General features: G+C 49.0%; 2 protein-coding genes and 1 non-coding gene across 4 annotated transcripts; all 3 read right to left on the bottom strand.

Moving 5' to 3' along the window:
- Positions 1-4,143: 4,143 nt before the first annotated feature.
- On the bottom strand, positions 4,144-5,152 carry LOC120682563 (auxin-responsive protein IAA33-like). Its single transcript, XM_039964521.1, has 2 exons — positions 4,546-5,152; positions 4,144-4,427 (listed from the first exon to the last, which is right to left on the bottom strand). Exons 1-2 carry the CDS (start codon positions 4,932-4,934, stop codon positions 4,334-4,336), a joined length of 483 nt encoding a protein of 160 aa, XP_039820455.1. The 5' UTR covers positions 4,935-5,152; the 3' UTR covers positions 4,144-4,333.
- Positions 5,153-7,975: 2,823 nt separating this feature from the next.
- On the bottom strand, positions 7,976-12,473 carry LOC120682347 (vacuolar cation/proton exchanger 3). 2 transcript variants are annotated; one of them, XM_039964195.1, is made up of 12 exons: positions 12,112-12,473; positions 11,533-11,759; positions 11,137-11,204; positions 11,037-11,065; positions 10,752-10,948; positions 10,455-10,667; positions 10,086-10,220; positions 9,817-9,933; positions 9,678-9,731; positions 9,372-9,488; positions 8,632-8,725; positions 7,976-8,304 (listed from the first exon to the last, which is right to left on the bottom strand). In XM_039964195.1, the coding sequence occupies exons 2-12, from the start codon at positions 11,749-11,751 to the stop codon at positions 8,294-8,296; spliced, it is 1,254 nt and encodes a 417-aa protein (XP_039820129.1). In that variant the 5' UTR covers positions 11,752-11,759; positions 12,112-12,473; the 3' UTR covers positions 7,976-8,293. The 2 variants fall into 2 exon arrangements, with proteins under 2 accessions (XP_039820129.1, XP_039820130.1); XM_039964196.1 differs by having other exon boundaries at positions 8,002-8,304; positions 11,533-11,754; positions 12,112-12,463.
- A 1,165-nt stretch (positions 12,474-13,638) lies between these two features.
- Positions 13,639-13,757, bottom strand: LOC120684095. Its single transcript, XR_005679078.1, has one exon. It is a non-coding gene; the product is annotated as a U5 spliceosomal RNA (small nuclear RNA).
- Between the last annotated feature and the right edge of the window lie 7,911 nt (positions 13,758-21,668).

Genomic DNA, 21,668 nt, shown 5'->3' with positions numbered 1-21,668 from the left:
CTGCTAATGGTTTGAGTTGAAATGGATTTAATGGATTGGGTTTTGATATGGATTGTGTTTAGGTGGATTCAAATGGGTTGTATTAGCTAATGGGATGGGATGGAGTGGGTTCTATATAAATATAGATGGGAGTGGATTGGAGTGGACTGAAATGGATTCTTTATGCAAAACAGTATGACTATGTATAAATGTCGGTCCTGTAAGAGCCGGACCCTAGAAATAAAACATCGCGTTCACACTATAAAATTTTATCGAAATTGACTGAAATTTGTTGTATATGACTCAGTATGACTAAGAGCTACTCTGTGCAAAGCAGCGTGACTGGAATTACACGTGGGTCCCACGTCAAGAGCCGGATCCTAGAAATAAAACCTCGCGTTCACACTATAAAATTTTCTCGAAATTAACTGAAATTTATTGTAGATGACTCAGTATGACTATGAGCTACTCTGTGCAAAACAGCGTGGCTAGAATTACACGTGGGTCCTACGTCAAGAGCCGGACCCTAGAAATAAAACCTCGCGTTCACACTATAAAATTTTATCAAAATTGACTGAAATTTGTTATAGATGACTCAGCATGACTAGAAGTTATTCTGTGCAAAGCAGCGTGGTTAGAATTACATGTGAGTCTCACGTCAAGAGCCGGAGCATAGAAATAAAACATCACGTTCACACTATAAAATTTTATCGAAATTAACCAAAATTTGTTGGAGATGGCTCAGTATAACTGACAGCTACTCTGTACAAAAACGGTGTGGCAAAATCTGCACTATAATTTTTTTTTTGAGAAACAAATTTTTATTGGGTTGTAACCATAGTTTGGCTAATAGTTTATTACATCATAAGCTGAAATGTTTGGGTTGGATTGGTTTTTGGTGGTGGTGGTTTGGAGTGGTGTGGATAATATTAATTTCTCTAATGAGAATAGATTGGTGTGGGTTTAGTTTGGTTTCCAACCCATTTGCAGAGCTAGTTTGAAATAACAATACCCCAAAATAAACTGTCAATGGCTCAGAAGTTATATGATCCCTTAGTTCACAATTATTCGAATATTCTCCCGAGCAATCAGACGTCAACGACAACGAGGACAGAAGATTGATCTGTCTGTAGAAGTTGATGTGCGTTTGAAAGTGGTTGAAAACTTTGAGCAATCGATCTGTGATGATGATCATGAACTCTTTTTTTGGTTGTAAAAAAGGATGGATCCAGCTTCCTCATGGTCACGGGCCATGCCCTGCGAAAATATGCTCCCCCCGGGCAGTCCAATTGACTGGATGTGGGGCGCGTGGCACCTGGACTTTCGTCACACCGCAGACCAAGAAGCCCTGTTCCCTCTATTGGCCTGGATGGATCCCACAGCCCCAAGAAGAAGAAGAAAAAAAAAAAGAAACACCAAGACATGCATTATGCATAGGTCGAATCTTTGACATTTTGCATCCTGAATCAAGATGGCAATAGGTACCCGAAACTCGAGTACCTGACGGGTTTTACGAAGACGGGTATGGAATGAGTTTTCTATACGTGGATATATTATTGGGCAAAATCTTATACCCGTCGGGTATAGTGGGAACGGGTGCGGATGTATACTACCCATACCCGTTTACCCGTGGCTAAGAAATACCCGTAGAAAAAATAAGCCATCCTAAGTGCCTAACTCATTTTAACCCATATGGCCCATGAATTTGGCCCAAATCCAATTAATCCCTCCTAGTATATATATTGTTGAACTCTCCTTGAAATCCTACTCCACGCTCACTCCAATTTTAGTTTGCAATGAATTATTTCTCATATGAATATGTGATATTTATATGTAATTCTCGAGTATGCTTTTCGGGTACGGGTTACTCGTCGGTATAAATTACCCGCCGGGTACGGGTATGGAAGCATTTTCCTACCCATGTACGGGTACGGGTAACCCGATGGATAAAACTTAGTTCTAGCGGGTACGGGTATGGGTGATCACTACCCGTCGGATATGTACCCGTTGCCATCTCTAATCATAAAAAAAACTCCGGCATGTATGGTATGGAAACATGCACGATCTATATGATGCATTTGGCTAGCAGAAACTACCGCTCTCCTGACGCACATGGAGAGCTTGCATCGCACTGGCATCGAATTCCTGCATCTGGATACCATGTGTGAAGCCGACAAGCCGATACCTCTCTCGAACCCCCTCATCCCAACAGTTGAGACAGGCGAGAGGGAAGCGATTCGAGTTCTCGCCGGCGAGGTCGCCGCTCCCCTCTGCCTCCGGGGGCCTTTGGGCCCTTGGATGTGTGGGGAACGGCGGCGCTCCATCCGGCGTTGTAGATTAGGTACTAGGGTTAGGGTTTCGGTTCCTGGCGGCGGCGTCGAGGCGGTGGCGCCGTGGCGGAATAAGTCCTCTCGGACTCTTCCTCGCCCCGTTGGTACTTCGTTCCGGCGCCGGCGGCGAGCCCGTGGAGGTAAGTCTCCCTTTGTGGAGTCTTTGTTCTGGAGTTCGTCGGCGGGGGCTTGTTGCCTGCGGGGCGACAGGTCGTCGGCTTTTGTTTCCAAGGTGCGGAGTTGGCTGCTGGTTCTGCGGAAGATGGGAGGTTGGATCCGGCTCGTTTCCGTCCCGGCGGTCGGTGGCGGCGGCGAGTTCCGGTCCAAGATCAAGAGTGCTCGGGGCGTGGCCTCGGTTGATGGACTTCTCGGCGACGGCCTTATCTCGTTCGCAGGGACGAGTGTCTTCTGCAGCTTCCTTCAAAGCGTTCGCGCGATGGAGTACTCTTCGATCTGGATTTGGGCGGCGGCGGTCGGAAACAGCGTTCCCCGGCAACGGGAACATGCAGTCTCGGCCTGCAAGGGGTCCAGGGACCTAGATCTAATATTTTTCTTCTTAAGGCCCTTTGTGCTAGTACGGTTGTATTGCTATACTATGTATTCTTGTACGGTCTACCTGTATCTGTACTGATATTTGTATGTTTTTCTTAACTAGTAATACAGGTATGCTATGATAAAAAAAAAAGAATTCCTGCATCTGGATCAGCGAATGACCTCACCATGCTGACCTTCACGACTGGCTCGGCCCCGGGGACTGAAACCAAACACGGACGAGCTGATTGAATTCCGCCATGGTTGTGCTCGCAATCATCTAGACGATCAGTGTCGCACAGTGTGCATCCACTCCTGTCTTCCTCACGCTGCGTCACGGCATCTGCGGGTGAGTCCCAACCCCAAACGCGACACCGACCCGGCGTCTGATACGTCCCTTTCCCCCGCCACGCACGTATGCCGGTCGGCCGGGGCCGGGGCCCGGGGGCCGGCGCCGGCGGTCGTGCCGCTGTCAGACGCGAGCCCAACATGCACGCCGAGCAGGAAAGCAAGCAGTGATCTGACGAGCCAGTGTCAAGCAAGTTCAACTCGTCGTGCCACGATCAGATAGATATTCAGATCCATCGTCTTCGTAGTATTGTGTCGAGATTTTCCTTTCCTGCAACTGTATCAGACTACTCTTTTGCTGCCGGGAAATAATGGCACGCAGCAAGGACGCATCGACACCGCACGCCGCCGAGTAATGGCAGGCCGGGCCGGCTAGCTGCGTATGTTGTTGACATGCCCTTGATGGCAGCAATTCTGCCGGCGTCCAGCTCCATGACTCCATGTCTCCTCCCCATCCGTGGCTCATCGATCGCGCTCGCGTGCGTGCCCTGCGTGCTCACGCGGATCTCGCGGCCGGCCACGTCGTCGTCTTCCTCTTCCGTCCGTCGTCCTCCAGGCTTCCAGCGGCGACCATACCATGACAGACTGACAGTGACAGCAGTGAAGTTGAAACGAAACGTGCTGCTCCGCTCGCCTCTGGATTCCCCGCCGCGCACGCGCCAGCTCCACGGTTCGCGCGCGCACGCAACATTCCGTCGTCGCCTTTCCCATCGATGCTGCGCGCCGGCCGTGCTGTACTGTACACTGTGGCGACGGCGCGACACGATGGCTACGGGCATCCGTTTCACTGTTGCTCTACTGCTCGCGAGTCGCGAGCGGGACGCTGGCGTTAACAGGGAGATCCCAACCGTCAATGGCACACTCGGTCAGTTGATCAGTGGCCGGCCACTACTACGACATGGATAGATCAGCTGGTCCAATCCAACCAAAATATTCAGTCAATAATGCAAGGCAATTAGCGAACAAACACATCAACTATCATTGACTCGAGCGGGAGGCCGACACGGACTTGATCCTTTGCTTTAGGTCTTTAACAACAACACTAAAAGACGAACAAGCAGTAAACGAGAAGTGACCCACTTTATCGAGAAAGCTAGCAGACATAGTAGATAATTACATGTTATGTTTTGTAAAAAGTGCAGCGATCAATTGTCTAGACCTCCTCCTCCGCATTTCTTCGTCCTGCTTGACTTCTTGGCAGGAATAATCCGGATCCTTTTAGCCACGCGAACGAAATCGCTGCCAATTCAAAAAACCAAACAAACATGAGCTCGGTCAAAGTTGTTCATGTTTTTCAATGATGGAAAGGTTACATACATATTTAATGGAATTGTGACAGAGTTAATAATCATCTTACTTCCACTTGAGATCGCCGGCGAGGAGGAGGTCGTCCTCCATGTCCTCGTACGCCACGACGTGGCCCGGGATGGCATTGGCGAGGTCGAGGCCGTCCTCGCCGAGGTCGTCGTCCGTGTCGACGAACAGGCGGCGGAGCGCGCCCGCGAGGCTGCGGTACCCGGTGTGCCGGTTGAGGTGGACGCGGTGGCAGATGCAGCGCCCGTCCAGGACCACGGTGACCGGCGGCACGACGCCCGCGGCGACGTCGTCGTCGCCGTCCTGCACCGACAGCCTCAGCAGCTTCCGATGCTGCTGCTGCTGCTGCGACGGCCCCGACGACGCCGGGGGACGCCGCTTCGCGTGCTGCTCGAAGCTGGCGCTGGCAGCGCCGCCGCCGCTAGTGCTCATCGCGGAGAGGACGAGGATCGGACGGCGAGGCCTCTGAGCTCACCGGTCGAGATGGAAAGAGGTAGAGGAGGAGGGGTTTTGGGGAGAGAAGGTCTGGGAAGTGGAGGAAGTGAGAGCACTTTCCTCTCGATGGTTCGTTGTGTTTTTCCCCGGCTGCAGCGGGTGAGGATTTATAGGAGGTGGAGTGTGGACTGGGTTTACAACTCGCAGTGACCTTCACCCTGGACTGGACACACACACACACACACACACCTGATTGAAATCCACGAAGTGAAACCGACGCCACCAGGCCAAGTGGAGCTGGACTGCTGCCACCGGTCGGGTTGCTTGCAGGAGAGAAAAAGGAGAGCGATGGGTGGATCGACCCGAGACACGCAGAGATAAACAAAGGTGGCCCAGATCGGCCATGACGACCCGCTCCAGCCGCTGCTGCTGCGCCGTGCGAGGAGGCATCGATGGCCGCGTGTTCTCCTGGGGATTGGCCACGGGCGTGCGCGGTGCCGGTCCAAACCCACCACCACCACGCCACGCCCCCGGCTGCGAGCGAACCGGGGGTTTGTTCTCGCCGCGCGCGGGGATCGGAGGGGGAGGGCGCGGCGGCCTTTGACTAGGCCGGGGCAGAGGGCACCAGCAGGGCTTGGCTTGTCCGGTCGCCGCGCGTTCCCGCGCCCAGCGTACGTGCATCTGGTCGTGCGCGCCGGGCCGGCCTCCTCCTCCCGGCGCGGCGCACGGCGCGGCATGGGCGCGCGCGCGTACGAGGGCGACGGGACAGTTCACAGTTTGGCCCGTCCCGTGGCGCGGGCGCGCCTGTTTGGGTGAAAGATTAATTAACGTTCACGAAGTGGTACGGGACGGCCCCGCATGCGGCGGCATGCTGCGCCGGGCGCCCGGGCCGGTGCGCGCACGCACACGTGCATGATCCGGTGGAGCAGTGCGGAGGCGTAAATGCCGGCCCGGCCGGCGAGCGCGCGTTCCGGATCTACAGCGGCTGGTACGAGAACGCGCCGCGCCTGCAGGTTGGCAGGCTGTGCGTGGCGCGTTGTGCATGTACGCCCTGCAATCCATGATGGAGCGATCCTACGCCCCTGCAGGATACGACGATGACACAGTGCTGGATGCACCCGCACGACTGCACAACGATCGCTGTTTAGATCTCCCGGTTGGCACACCGTGGTACACGTGTACTGCTGCCCCTCCCCGTGTCTGTGTACGTACGCGTGCGGCTTCTACGGTGCATGTATTTCCGCGCCGCCACATGCGGTGCGTGCCGGCCTGCTTCGTTCCGTCGGGGTTGACAGCTTTTGTCATCGACAGTCCACGTACGCACGTCGCATCGATCAATACTCGCCCGTACGTACGCGACATGAACACGGCGTGTAGTATAGTCGCCGCTGTGTACGTGTACACAATCAGAATTCAGAGACTGAATACATGATGCTACAATTGGTTGCGTTGTACAGGTACATCCACCGAAATAGCAGCAGTAACACCGGCATGATATCGGCGTGATGCGGTACCTGCTGCAGTGGGATTTGTTCTTTAATTTAACCCCCTTTTTAGTTTTGTTGCCTGAATACTATTACATTTTTCTGCATCGCGACAGTGAAGTGTTCCTGGCACGGATGCATCCACACGCCCGCATGTCTTCCCAGACCGACCGACCGATGCGCGCCGCGCACATGCGCGTCCGATCACCCGGCAAACTACCACACCATTACAGCTAGCTACTACCTCTCTCTAGCTTTGTTTCAAAGTCACCTGCTGTTACTTTCCTCCCAATTTGTGTTTTTTTTTTATCTTTTCTAGACGAAAGTGCGTTGCCAAATTTTGACCGTACCAGACTACCAATGGCAGCATGCTTGCTCTGCTGCCGATGACCATCGATTCGTGGTGCCGCCCAAGTTGCAGCGGGTACACACCAGCAGCACGGTCGCGATGGGCGCTGGCTGTTCCGCCGCGCCGCTGGACTTTGAAGCCGCCGCGTTAAAACTTTGAGCAAGGACACGGGCGAGGCGAATGTTCCTCACCCTCTCCCTCTCCTCTGCGCGTGTGCAGGGGCAGCGCGACGACCTGGGGTCCGTGCCAGCCTGCCAGGAATGGAGAGGAGTGGAGGAAGACTGGCAGAGGCCGGCCGGGCGGCCGACGAGGCGGGCGCCGAGCGCACGCCGCGCCACGCACGCCGGAGCCGGGGGCTCCAGCCCGGCGCGCGCGTCGGTGTCCGCCGCACGTGGAAGGGGGTTGCCGGTTGCGTGCGTCGCTGGCCCTGCCCGCTCAACGGCTTCGGGGGGCGATCAGGGGTGGACGGATTGGGCGACTGCTGTGCGCTGCCTGTATTTTTCCCCCTGCAGAAATTCATGCACGGGACAGGAGGATGGGCGCGGCCTGCTTGCTTCGGCTTCACTGCCATTTTTTCTCCACTTCTCCTCGTTGCCGATATATATAAAGTTTTCTTTCCTATCATTTTCAACTTATGGGAGACTAGAGAACGAGTGGAGGAACATGCTTTTCTCGATGATGTTGACATTTGGTGTGTATAGGTAATTTTATTTTTCTTCACCCTCGCATCCATCTTGCTTATTCAACGGATCAATAAATTCTGTTTATTTTTTGGCCAGGTTCACAACTTTGAGCATTGGCGAACCACTAAACAGTAAAAGAAAAAAAATCAAGAAATTTTTTTTTGAGCGATACAGCTTGCGCTTTAACTAGAAAGATGGGGCCAATTGGAGCACGCTGTTTGATCATAGCGTGCGAATACCAAGTCGCAAAGAAACTGGACACGACAGTCGACATCACAAAGTCCATACACATGTTCGCTTATAATGAAGGTTACCGTCAGAATGACTTGCTCTCCCACGTCATACTACCGAAGGAAACCGGCAACCATCTTGACTCGTTGTGGGATAACGAGCCATACAAATTGATTTGCCATCAAATGTACACGTGGGCAGAACCAATCATGATTATGCAGGCATCATAAATGGAAAAAAAAGGGGGGGGGGAGAGAGAAAGCTTCTGCCAGCATCCATCATACCCAAATATGCATTCTGCGACCCAATAAATAAACCCGAGGAATACAGGAAAAAGGGCCACATTCACTCAATTAATTGATATAACAGGCTGGCATTTCTTGTTTTTGTATACATTGGGACTACCCCTAGTACCCCTCAGTATCCACATAAATCCAAGAATTTCCTTCAGCAGTTCATGAAGGAACCGTCGATGGGTGATGTTCCAGTGCCAAAATGCTGCTTAAGACAGGCTGAACATTGCTATGGACCTATGGTGGTGCACCTCAACAGAAAAGGATTAGCAAATCCTCCAAGGTATTTGGTACATTACTTACAGCATCTATGACCTCAACCATCACCTGAAAAAGAATTGTATGCTCATATTTATGATTCAGGCAGTCTCAAACCATATCAAAGAAAATCATCTCCAATTAGTCTATAGTTTGGTTTATTTTTTTACTTCTAGCGAATAAAAAGAACAAGCAGGAGAAAGAGCAATACAGGAGACAACAGCCAACATGCGCAGAAGACAGAGGGAGGGAGGGAGGGAGGGGAGATAAAAGTAGCATAAATAAACTCGCCCCTTTTCATGCACAGTTCATTAGTTCCTTACATGTAAATTAACTAAACTAACTGGAATAGGGAAAGTAGCAAGAAACATGACCAACTATGAAAATGCTACTCACTCGATTGCGGATCAACATGAACAAAGAAACTGGCCGCAACGATCAGATAACACAAGATCAGCATAAGTCCTTTCATGTAGTTTGCAGTGCCATCCTGTGATGAAACAAACACATGGCAAAGGGTCAGATATCAAATGTAACTCAAGTTTGTGGAAGACAGATCTCAGTGAAAACAAAACAAGGCAGCTGGCGAAGCACATCACTATTCAAGGAAAGAGACCAATATAATTAGGGAACTTAGTGAAGAAGGTGAATTTTGTAAACAAGAAGATACCGGCTCAGCCATATGTAAAACTAAGAAAGTTGGAAAAGCAGCTTGGCTTTACCAGCATTTATAGTGATCACAGATGACAGATTCACAATTAACGTAAAAGGTTTATTTGCACACTACATGTAGGATCAGTTTTTTGTTGAAGCCATTCAGAGTAATACATGTTCTAAGTTAGATTAAAGGGTTAAACATAAACTGAGTGGAGAACACAACCAATAAAGCATTGCAGCTAAAAACAGCCATTTAATTATTAATATTAACATAGTGCGGTAACACTTCAAACCAGTTCCACTCTAGATGAATGATGCATTACCAAGAATCCAAGATGGGTATGTTATTGTTACCACTGCCCAAAGGGAAAATTGAACACATTGCTCACAATCCATATGATAGAAGAAACAAATTTCACCAACTTTTATTTCAGCGGGTATTTACAAAAGTGTTTCTTAGTGCCCACTTTAAAACCTACCTGTAGCATAAATGCCACCACAAGTACAGTTATGAAGAGAGTTGCTGTCTCAAAAAGTTGAAAATTCAAGTCCATCTTTTGCCCCATCATCCAACCAATAACAACACAAAATGGAATCTGTATTGGACAACAGATGTCAAACATCAGAAACAAGGAAAAAAACAGTATGACGAATAAGTAGAAAGCTAAGAACAGAAATCTAACAAGGAGCAGCCCAACATTTGGAAAGGTGTATATTTAACAGAGCGAGAATGTGGATGAGAAGAAAATAATTGAGATGAAAAGGCCAAAAGTCAAAAGAAGTACCACAAACATTGATATCTGTGTTGATGAGCCAATTGCAACACCTAGCGTTATGTCCTGCAGGATAGACAATCACATGCATGACAACTGACCAGCTAAGAAGCAACAGAAGCATGAAAGCTAAGCACATGTGAACACTTACAAGCTTATCTTTCATGGCAAACATTATTGCACTAGCATGTTCAGCTGCATTGCCCACAATAGGAAGCAAAATAACACTGATAAAAGCCACCGGTAGGTTCAATGAATCAGATGCTCCCTGACAGCAATAGATCAAAACAGTGGCCAGTTAGATCCTTGCTCAGATATAAAGATGTCATGTAAGACTAATAATGCACATCATGGTAAGAGTAGAAGTAACTAGATATATTCTAACCTACATGCACAACCTTTGTAAAATATGAAGAATACCTCAATAGCGTTAACTAGGTATTCAGAAAGGACTGACACCCACAGTGTTAGCACTGCAAGCCAGGTAACGGCCTCCCACATGCTAATCTCAGCTTCTTCCTCCTCTTCCGTTGCATCCTCATTAGGTACCTCTTCCTACAATATACAAGAATATGGCGAAAATATCAGCAAATGACCAAGCATGGATTATATAGTATGCAAACACAATATTACAAGCAGCTCTTTATCATACATAGATTCGGATTGGCTTTTGGACCAAACCCACAGTGTGCATTACCTCAACTAACATAGACTAAAATAGCCATACCCAAAATAGAAATTATATCATCATATCAGCAAGGAAGAGATAAAATGTGACAATGGACGTACACTGCCAATTGGACTGTAAATGTTGCTCCGACCACTTAGTTGGAAATAGAGATAGCTTGCATATGCCACGAGCATAATGCAACTACTGAACCTTGAAAGAACAACCTCGGATGCTCCTTGGCGCACTTCTGAATGTGTGAAGTGAAGGACAGCAGGAAACATCAATCCCATGACAGCCATCAACAATAAACCTGAGTTGACAACTGCAGTTGCCTGCAGTGGTAGAATATTAATCCCACTATCATAGCATATCTGTTGAAGGACTCAAGGACACAAAAACAGTCGCACAAACATCACCTTACTGAAGACTTGGTCTTTATTACGATGAATTAAACCACCAGCAAAGAAAGCACATCCCAAAACTAACAGCATATTTGATAATATGGAACCCAATAGTGACTGCTGCACTACTCGAATCATTCCATTTTTCAAAGCATATATTGCGATGATCATTTCAGTTGCATTTCCAAATGTAGCATTCAGAAGGCCACCAACTGCAGTTCAGGAAAAAGATAAAATTGGTTGTTATTTGAGGAATCCGATTTCAAATGGACTATTAGACATAAATAGAAACAGACATACCTGTTGGACCAGTGTATATTGCAAGCTGCCTGTACAATAACCATTGGCATCAAAACTCTATAAGAGCAGGAAAAAGTAAGAAGACAGTTTAGCAACTTACTCAGTAGCATATCCCAAACGCTCTGCTAATGGTGTTATTCCTAGCATGCTGAAAAGGAAAACCAATCCCTGCAGTTTTGATGGTACAGGAAGCATGTCAGAAGTAATCTAACATAACAGGATCACCAATAACACTAGTTGAACTCAACTGATGAAGGTATCCCAGACTCCTAGTGATCAGCATGCACCAGTAGCATGCATAAATAGAACTACTTAACTGCTGTTGTTCGAGAGCAAAACTCTGATTACTCTTAATTCTTTTATACATGTTTGAAGTTGATATTCATTGCCACTGAACAAATAGATGTCAGACAGTAACTACATCTACCCAAACCATCCATAGACGAACGGGACAGAAACACAGTAGAGTTGGTTTTCCATGACTACTAACACTTACATGCCTCCTAGAAGTGAAGTGCAGAATGATGGATGCAGGCCCGAATGGCATCAGCAAGTTGAGCTTGGAGGTGAAAATGACGATCCTGATGCTCCTGAGTGTCATCTCGATTGTCCCCCGCGAGTTCCAGGACCCAGCCATGGTCGGCCGTAGCCCACCATTGGGCACTTGCGGGGTGTTGACCTTGAAACCACCCATCTCGATTTGAGGAGTCTCCATCTTCTAGTCTACGACCACAGGGTGGAAAATAGTGGTACCAGTGAGCGAATACACATCGAAAGAAGGAAATTTGCTCCAACGAGACTGAAAAATATTTTTTTTTTCAAAAGACCGAGACAGACTAAATTTGATTTCATTCATGTGAGACGAGCCCCAATTCCTACTTCAGTATGCTGCTTCTCAAATCTCCTACTTTCTACTTAAATCTGGTTGCTTTTAAGCTACTCACTGATTAAGGCATGCAGCTAAATCGGCCTCCCAGATCCAAACCAAGCCTACCCAACCCAGCAGCGACTAACCGCGCATCTACCAAATCCAAAACATTTAGCAACCGCCCCAAATCCGAGCGCACCAACTAACCTGGACACTGCAGCGGAGACGCCGCTACGATCGGCGGGGGGTCCGGGATCAGGAGTCGGACGGGGGCTCCGGCCGCAGAGGTTCCCTAGGAATCATCATCTCCCGCGCGAGGCCGGCAAGATGGTGGGGGGCGGGCGGGAAACGGCGCGTGCCGAGTCGTCGTCGCACCGGGCCGCGGCCGGCGAAACCCGCGCGGGGTTCCAGATGGAGGGCAGGTGCCTCGCTGTCGCCTGTCGCTGGCCGGCGCCGGGTCGGCTGCTGTCGCTGGCTGCTCGCTGCGGGCTCACACCGCCCGCGCCACCAAATATCCCTGCTAGTTTCCTGCCTGCCTGCTTCCTTGCTAACCGGGCAGGCGACTTGGGCTTGGGGAGGAGTTGGGGCAATCGGGATTCCCTGACTTGCTGAAGGCAAGTCAGGGAACACTGTTCCCGTGACTTTTGAGTCTCTGTGGGCCGTCCGATCTGAGATGGATGGACAGGATTAATTGCTACAGTGATTTACGGTAGGGATCACTGTTCATCCAGACTCAGATCACTGTTCATCTTCGTGCCTTCGCTTCTTCACGTCAGTGAAGTTGGACCCGAGTTGGGGGAGGGTAGCGAGCACGTCGTCTTTGCGTGGTAGGGTCTTGCCGTCTTGGTATTATTTTCTCGGAAGCCTCGGGGACGACTTCTACTGCCATTTTCGGGGCACGCAGTAATGTGCTCCGTAAAAATTTCCTCATCCCGTTTAGACTGTTTGGTCGGCACGCGCGTCGCCGAGGTAAACGTACGGTGGAAGAATGGTAGTCCGTTGACAGGGAATATTTGACTAAAATAAAAAATAGTCCTGGGTTAGATAATACTAGATGCTAGTACTAGCTAGTCTGTGAAACTCCAGTGGTTTGTGAATCAGAATCTCAATGACGTGGCAGGTACTGGAAATGGTGTAATCGAAGTGTGCTTTCTGAAAACTTTCCAAGTGGATGGTTGATTGTTTTGTTCTGCTGGAGAATTTGGGGGGGGGATCCACTCGCCCGGTTAGCTGCACTTTAACTCGAGAACTACAACAGACAGTGAAGCCATAACCTTTTTTATCTTAAAAAAAAAAGCCTGGTCTGGCTGTATGTCTTCAGTGTTCATGCTATTTCTGCACTTGATTAGGTCATCAAATGCAGCTTAACTACAATAAGTGCCAAAAATACTGGTACTTGCAAATTTTTATAGGAGCATCTCAATAGTGCTATATATTATTAGGTTAGAGTTAGCAGTCCTCTGTAAGCTTCTCACAACATCATTATCGACAATTACAATTATAGAGCAGATTGCTGTGGCCTCGGTAATTTTGCCTACAAGCGTTACCTTTTCCTGTCTGATAAACAGCAGAATTCAGCAGCAGTGAATCCAAGCGTGGCCTCCAGTCTGATAAACAGCAGAATTGAGCAAACGTTCATGTAAGTTGATCAGATGCAAGTATAAAATGCTTGCGCCTTATTACAACATATAAAAAAAATTTCATGTCTTATAGAACTTTGTTTTATTTTGTGGGGTTCCTCCTAAAAGGAGAATCCCCTCCAAAAATAAGCGTATGCTGCTATTTGCGGCGCACACACGGTATTCTTTAGTAAAAGGCGAAAGAATAGTTCGCTCTGTGCGCACCGCGCAGCTGCGTGCTTCAGCCAGGTAGCCCTAGCCCTCGTTATATTCCTCTCTTGGGGTTCGCACGGCGCACGGCTAAGCGATGTGGTACTAACGCTCGCAGCAAGCCAGCATCTCACGCGCTCCGCCGCGCCAACGAACTTGGGCTAGGCCCGCGAGAGCTCCAGCCAGGCCATCGCGGTTTTTTCTTTTTTATATTTAAAAAAAAATAAAATTTCAAAAATATATGTCGGTTTTGGAAAATTTCAAAAATATACCCCGGTCGCCCTATGGAGGGGCGACAGGGCTCAAATATAATTTTTTTTCTTTAAATTTGCAACGAAGTCCCTGGAGAAAAAAAAAGAGGGGGGCATGTCGCCCCCCCCCCAACGGGCGACAGGCCCCTGTCGCCCACCCCAGGGGCGACAGGCCAGTGGGCCCGCCAGGGGGGCCGGTCGCCCCTCCTGCGGGCGACAGGGGGGTCTGTCGCCCCCCCCCCCCCCCACGGGCGACCGGGTCAGGCCGCCTATATAAGGCCTCCCCCTCATTCCCTCTTCTCAATTGACCTAAAAAAATCCAAAAAAATCCAGAAAAAAGAGAGGGGTGAGAAGAAGGGAAGCAGCGAAGCTCTGCCGAATTCCGCACATGTGATCTACCGGTAACTTTCGTATAAATTCGTTGATATTGTATAACAATTTAATTTAATTAGCAGATTAGCTGAATTAGATTTGGTGCTTTAGAGCACTGGTTTAGTATTACAATTTGAGTACTATTACATATTTTTTCAAATAAAATAATTATACATTAGAATAGAATTATGATAGTACCTTATTGATATTGCAGTATAAGACAATAGAATTATAACAGTACCTATATTTTCACGCATCGATTTGGTATACGATATGTGCATTGCTTAAATTATGGTTTGTTATTTGGCGCACCACACTATAGCGCCAATGTCTTCGTCAGGATCAACCTACATTCCGTGGAGCAAGTGTAAAGCCACCGTACCCAAAGGAATTGATGTGCCAATGTGCTTCTGCGGTTCGTTATGCAAGTTCATGCAATCTGAGGTTTTAGGAGATGACTACGGCATGAGGTTCTTTATGTGTGAGAACTACGAATATGATCCACCTAAGCGATATGGCAAAGACCGGGCCAAGGTAGCAGGACAACATACGCTATTTTTCTATATGACCTAACATTGAGTTATGATTCTAACTTGTGTTGGACAAAGTCACCTCCGCCTCTTTGTGATTTTATGCAGTGGTTCGACACCGCGCAGTCGCAGCAGGCAAAGGACATTGTGGAACAAAAAGCAAGATGGGCTGCAGAACGTTGGCGCCGAATGAAGCACGAGGAACAGCAAGAGGAGAAGCGCAACAAAGAGCAAGAAGAGATCCGCAAGAGGATGGAGGAGGTGGATCGTAAGGCGGCGGCCGAACGTGAAGCTGACAGGGAGAGAAAGCGAGAGAGGGCACGCCATGCGAAGGAAGCCGGGCCCGAAGCAATTAGGAAGGGCAAATATCCTAGGTGCACTCAGTAGAGTAGTACCATGTAATCCCGGCATTTTACATTCCATAAGGCATGGTAGGTTTAGATGCAACAAGAAATTATCTTGTCGCGTGCACATGCCACTGCAATTAGTTGTTTGTGTTTTAAGTTGAGAGCTTAACTCTGTGTGTTGTAGCTTTTACCATTAATTTGCAGTTGTAGCCGGGAGTCTATGAAATCTTTGAACTTTTCCTTAATATTTTCGGAGCTTTTCATGTCACTAGAATACTAAAAAACACACATTAATATAACGATAAGAATTAAGAACTAAGAAATACATCAGGGTCTGCTGTTAAAAAGCTCGAATAGCTCAAAATAGGAACCATAGTGTATCTAGCTGCGAGTACGAGATCACATGTTGCCACTGCTCAGCACGGCGATCACGGGTTTCCCAAATGTCGCATTCTTTGCCCAGACATACGTGACAAAAGACGACAACCCAATAACAGTGCTCTTCCAACATTTCAAAAAGATGTGACAACACGGCAACCACATCAGCTCACCTTCAAAGTAGTCTCTCTGGCGAGGACGACGGACCTGTCATTCTACAGCGAATGTCTGTGGCGTGTAGTGGGGAAGGCGGCATCTAGGCGCGATCGACCGAGCGGCAGTAATGCAGTGCTGTGAGTCTGCAAGCACAGAGATGCATCGAGTAGTCATTTCGAGAATTGAATCTAGCCTTTTCAGTGTTAGGTCAGCTAGCCTCTTCACTGTGTTGTCATGTCGGTTTTTTAGGTGCATTTACACTCCACACTCCGGGTATCAGACCTTTGTGCGCCTATAAATACTCCCAAGTTTGTGAACTCCCAGCACAACTCAAACATCAAACCTCATTGTATACCCAATGTCTGGAGGTGGGTCTAGCGGGAAGAATTACTATGGTTTTGGGAAAGGAAAAGGGGGAAGAAAGGGAGACCCCATAATATGGGAGGTGCCTCTTGGACCTGATTCCTTTCCGGAACCAGTGTTTGAGTTTCCGCCACAGCACAAGAGTGAATTTACCAATGAAACTCCTCTTCGACAATACGATAACCGTAGAGAACCGTGGCCAAAATGCAGACATGGTGAGGACTGCTTAGTGCAGATGTGCACCGACGGGATGGATGGCGGTCGGCGTTTCTTTAAATGTCCACACGCATGGGTAATACTCGGTTGTTTTATTTCTTTATCTTCAATGAGACACCTTACATGGAATTTGTTTTGCAGTCTTCCGATACACCAGAAAACTGTGGTTTTACTAGGTGGGTAGATCCTGCACCAATTAATTCTGTTCAGGAGTTCATCGAGTACCTCTAGATAAAGATCTTTGATCTGGAATGTAAGGTGAACCATTATGAGGAAGTGAGCGAGGGTAACAAAGACGACAAAGTTGATGATATCAGCAATGCAGCCGGTTCACAGGATGAACCATGCACTATTCCTTACTGCAACAGCCCTTGTCACAAGAAGAAGGGCCATGCGCCTCCGGCACCACCGCCTGCACCACCTGCAATAGGTGGATACTGCGGAGAAGGCTCAACGCAGTTTGCTATGTGGGGGTACGGCTACTAGGACTACCCTAGTTGTAAGGATCACCGGGGTGTCTGACCCTAGAGGGGGAGGGGGTGAATAGGGTCGCTAATCGCTTTTTAACCTATGGCTCAATCTAATTGCATAAGATAAACCTAACACGTCCTACACATGCTAGTTATGACTAAGGTTTATCTATGCTACCCTCTACTTACCCAAAAAAACTTGCAACCTATAACCAATCCTAATCAAACTAACTAGGAAAGTAAAGGTAAGCAAGAAAGAGTAAATGCAGAAAACGTAATGCGGTAAGTAAAGCGGTAAGGGAGAGAATATGCAAACTCCCGTGAATACACCAAGACACACAATTTAACGTGGTTCGGTTAGGACACCAAAGTCCCTCCCTACGTTCACGGCCACTTGCTCACAAAGAACAAGTGTGATGCCGAGTCTCTTCGCTTGATCACCGTCTTGCCACGCCTCCAAGGCTCTCGACAAGCAAAGGCTAAGTGACGCCAAGTCACAAAGACGAGGTCACCGCCACCGTCTATCTCGAAGCGTCACCACGGCACCGTCTTCACTATCTTGGAGCTTTAACACCAAGTAGGGGCCAACTTCCCCGCACAAAGTGTCGTTGCCACTCCACACCAAGTCGGAGGGTCACACGACGAGTACACAAGGTGCTTGCCGCAGCAAGGCTTTCTCTCAAGCTAGTTCTCTCAAGAACTAAGCCTAAACAAGCACTAAGCACTCTCACAAGTGTGCTTAAGCCTATATGATGTACAATGAAGCTCTATGGTGGTTGGAGATGATCTTTAGCTCTTGGATACTTCCTTGAACTCCAGCACTACCAAATGACCCGGCCTTGGGGGTATATAGGCAGCACAAGCAAATATAGCCGTTGGAAAAAAGCTGCCAGAAATGTGCTTAACGCCGGTTAATCCGACGTACCCCAGAAGCCATCATCGGTTCAACCGGTGTATGTAAACTACCACTTGAAAAACTAGCCGTTAGCAATTAACCGGTGTATCGCCGGTTTAACCGATGTAATCAACCGGTGTATGTAATATTAGCGTCGGTTTAACCGGTGAGTGTAACTTCTTCACGTTCCTCCAAAAACCACCTCTCTGGACAACTGAACCGATGCAATTGACCGATGCATCGTCGGTTCAACCGGTGTATGTAATTTCATCGGTCTTCATCTGCCAATGCACCGACGTATACATTTTCTTCAACGTCGGTTAATCCGGTGTAAAACCCTAGCCCGCAGACCATCTCTGTGATTGCACCGGTGAGTTCATTTTGCCCTACGTCGGTTTAACCGATGATAGCAAAATGCCTCAATTCTTGTCCCTCGGTTAATCGGGTCTAGCTACGCCTATCTTCTCTTTGTCATCACTTGAACCTAAAAGCCTGGGAATGTTTATCTTAACAATCATATTAGTCCAAGTATTGTGTGTGTCACCAATCGCCAAAATATTATATTGAAATATGGCATGAGAGGCCATTTTCGCTACACTAGTGCTAGTGACATGCTGCATCATTGTGTTTATTCTGTTTTTTTTTAAATTACCTAAGGCATGTTAGGTTAGTCCGGAATCTGTTTACCGTAGTTTGCAACGGGTTCTGACATGCCACTGCATGTGTGATGTGTGTTTCATTATCGTTGTATTATGATGTAAAATTTGGTGGTTCACATTACGTAATGCATTTCTTAGTTCTTATTTCTTATCGTTATATTAATTACATGTGTGCTTTTAAGTTACCTGTAGATCAGGAGTACGCAATTCGGCAGAGCTTCGCCGCTTTTCTTCTCCTCACCCCTCTCTTTTTTCTGAATTTTTAGGCTCAAATGACAAAGGGAATGACGGCGAATGGTGGCCAGGGTTTAAGCAATAACGGAAGCAGCAGCAATTAGTGGATTCATGTTGAGTTCCTCGTGTAAAAAAAAAGAAATGGTTAAGGATACAATCAACCAAGAAATTATTACTTCGAACTTCTAAGCTCTATTGGTAGAAGTAACTAATAAGTACAAATAAATGATAATCGAAATCGTCCGAATTGCTTCAAGATCTCGTATTTAGTTTCTAATCATTATAGGTTTGTGTAAATCAACATGAAATCTGCATCAACCAGACATCTGCGCTGACAAAAAAGTTTATAGTTCGAAATCACATGAAAAGTAGTTTCTCTAGTGTCATCCTTTAGAGGCCGCATCGCCCACCAAAATTGACATCCGACACCTTCCGTAAATTTCATGATAATTCGAACTCGATTTCCAAATCCTTCTGCAAATATATCACAATAAATCTTCGGACGCTGGAGGAATTTTATGCAATTCAATAGGCTTTGTTGGCCAGGGTTTAAAACACAGGACCCTGTGGCCCCCCCAACGGGCGACAGGGGCCTGTCGCCCGTTGGGGGGGCGACAGGCCCCCCTCTTTTTTTTTCTCCAGAGACTTCGTTGCAAATTTGAAGAAAAAAAAATACATTTGAGCCCTATTGCCCCCCATAGGGCGACCGGGGTATATTTTTGAAATTTTCCAAAACCGACATATATTTTTGAAATTTTAATTTTTTTAAATATAAAAAAGAAAAAACCGCCAGGCCATCGCCAACTCTTAATGGGCCTGGGGGCGGCCGAAATCGCACGCGCATTTTTCCTTGGCTGGCCCCACTTGCACAGTCTAACAGCATCTACCACCTAGGAAAAATCCCCATCACGTGCACCGCCCCCCACAGTGAAGTCAGCCATGGCCCTCGCGCTCGCCACGACCCCACTCGCGCACCTCGCCCTCGCCCCGCCCCGCCCCCGATCTCCGGCTCCCAGTCCTCGCTGCTGCTGCTCCCGCGCATTCATTGTGGTAGATGGACGTCCGCATTGTTGTAGCAGAAGGCGAGGCGTTTCATTGACCAGGGGACACTATTGATCGCGTATTACCAAGGTAGTGGAGCCGCTGGCGCCGCCCACGCCACGCCTGCCAGTCTGCCATAGCAGATGGATACGACGGCTCGGTTTCGCCCATTATGACGCCTACATAATAGCCTCAGCAGGCCACGCCGCAAGCTACGCTACTCCAACGGGCACCTAGCTGACGGGACAAGGGAAGACCCCCCTGGGTCAGAAGAGCAGCAGTACGCATATCGGAGGAAAAGATTCGTAACCACTGTTGTCTTTTAAGTACTCTGCGCAGTATGCTGCACAGACGTTGGGCCCACTTGTCGGGGCCCAACGTCCAATGTATCCGCTCCCCCTTGATCTATAAAAGGAGGGGGCGCCGCTAGAAGACCTCAGGCTGGGTGAGTGCCAAGGCCAGCAGAGGATAGGTTCATACACACCACCAAAAACAAAACATCTCCCAGTGGACGTAGGGTATTACGCTCCGGCGGCCCGAACCACTCTAAATCGTGTGTTCTTGAGTCCTTGTCTCAGCATAGATTCAGCCCCATCGCCTAGTACTTCCCCGAGTACTCCCTCACAGGGGAATAGGCGGGTGCGCTCCACCACCCGGCTGTGGGTACCCCTAGAAACCCCGCGACATTTTGGCGCCGTCCGTGGGGAAGAATAGGCGCTGGCTGGATCTTCAGGCTTCTGGGGCCGTGTTCATCCTCGGCAACGACGGACAAGAAGATGAAGAGGGGCATGGTGGCACCCACGCCGCATGCTGTGGCACTGGGGCGCCAGCGCCCTCGGTCCGACGGTGCACGGCAGCTGCGCCTGCTGTGCGTCGCCACTGCGACGCCTCAGAGCCGGCACGGTGGTGCGCGGGGGCGACGCCTGTCGCGTGCTGCCCCGCGCCATCCCAGTGTCGGCTCAAGGTTTTCTCTCAAGCAACGGCCATCCTTCCTCTCCGACGGCATGACGTCGGCTCAAGGCTTTCTCTCAACATGGAGCCCGGAGCCGACGGCCATCCCGGAGGAACTTGGCCGTGTCGTCCGGCCGTCGCCAGCACCGGAGATCCGCCTCAGCGTAGCTCGGTGCTGCTGCAGACAAGGCCCCGTCGCCAGGCGCGGGGACGCCTGGCGCTAGCACCAAGGACAAGCCGACGAACGACCGCACCTCTCCGCGCTCCACGTCCGGTCCATCTGCTGCGCAAGGGCGTCGTTTTTCCATCGGCAGACGACGACGACGGCTGGGGGCCTCTCCCACTCAAAGCCAAAGAATTTGTCTCATGCCATATAAGCATGTGACAGCTCTTAGGCAAGGAGGGATCCCCCGAGCTCCCGAGGTGATGCTGGATGATGCGGTTCAGGCACATCCAGGGCGCCTTCGCCTCCGACGACTATGAAGAATTCGGGAGTGGTCGCACCACTTCCAACCGGAGAAGGACACGCTGTATAGCATGCAGCCGTAGGTTACTCCTAAGAAAAGACTAAGAGAGAGTTCCTCCTTTGTAAAAACGTGGCGCCTACGTGTGTGTCCAGAGCGGTCAAGGTCCGACCTTGTAAACCCGACCTCTGGCCCTATCACACGAACAGGCAAAAAGCGGTCCGGAGCGGTGGAGGTCCGACCTCGTAATCCCGACCTCTGATGTATACCGTGACAACCACAATAATAAAGGAGATTTTCTTCTCAGTTTTACCTAGGCTCCATCCTGATTACATTTATTCGCCTTGGTTTAACTATTCTTTCCTCTTGAACGGAGTTTCCCTTGTTGCTAACAATCCAAGTTAAGTTGCTGGCTTGTGGTCAGGTGAAGACATCCCTTCTAGCTGGAAGGCAGTCCGGACCCCTAAGGACCTGCTCTGGAGAAGTGGTATTTGTATCCTGGGGTAGAGAAGATCCGCGTAGCTTAGCCTGGTAATGTACCCTAAGTTTACGTACTTCGCTACCCTGATACAAGTGCTCTAGTATCCGAGTCTGCTGTCTTTAGGAGT

The sequence above is a fragment of the Panicum virgatum genome, chromosome 7N (assembly GCF_016808335.1).
Source record: "Panicum virgatum strain AP13 chromosome 7N, P.virgatum_v5, whole genome shotgun sequence".
NCBI classification, from domain to species: domain Eukaryota; kingdom Viridiplantae; phylum Streptophyta; class Magnoliopsida; order Poales; family Poaceae; genus Panicum; species Panicum virgatum.
The sequence above is the reverse complement of the archived record's forward strand: the minus strand, read 5'-3'. Positions and strand labels throughout refer to the sequence as shown.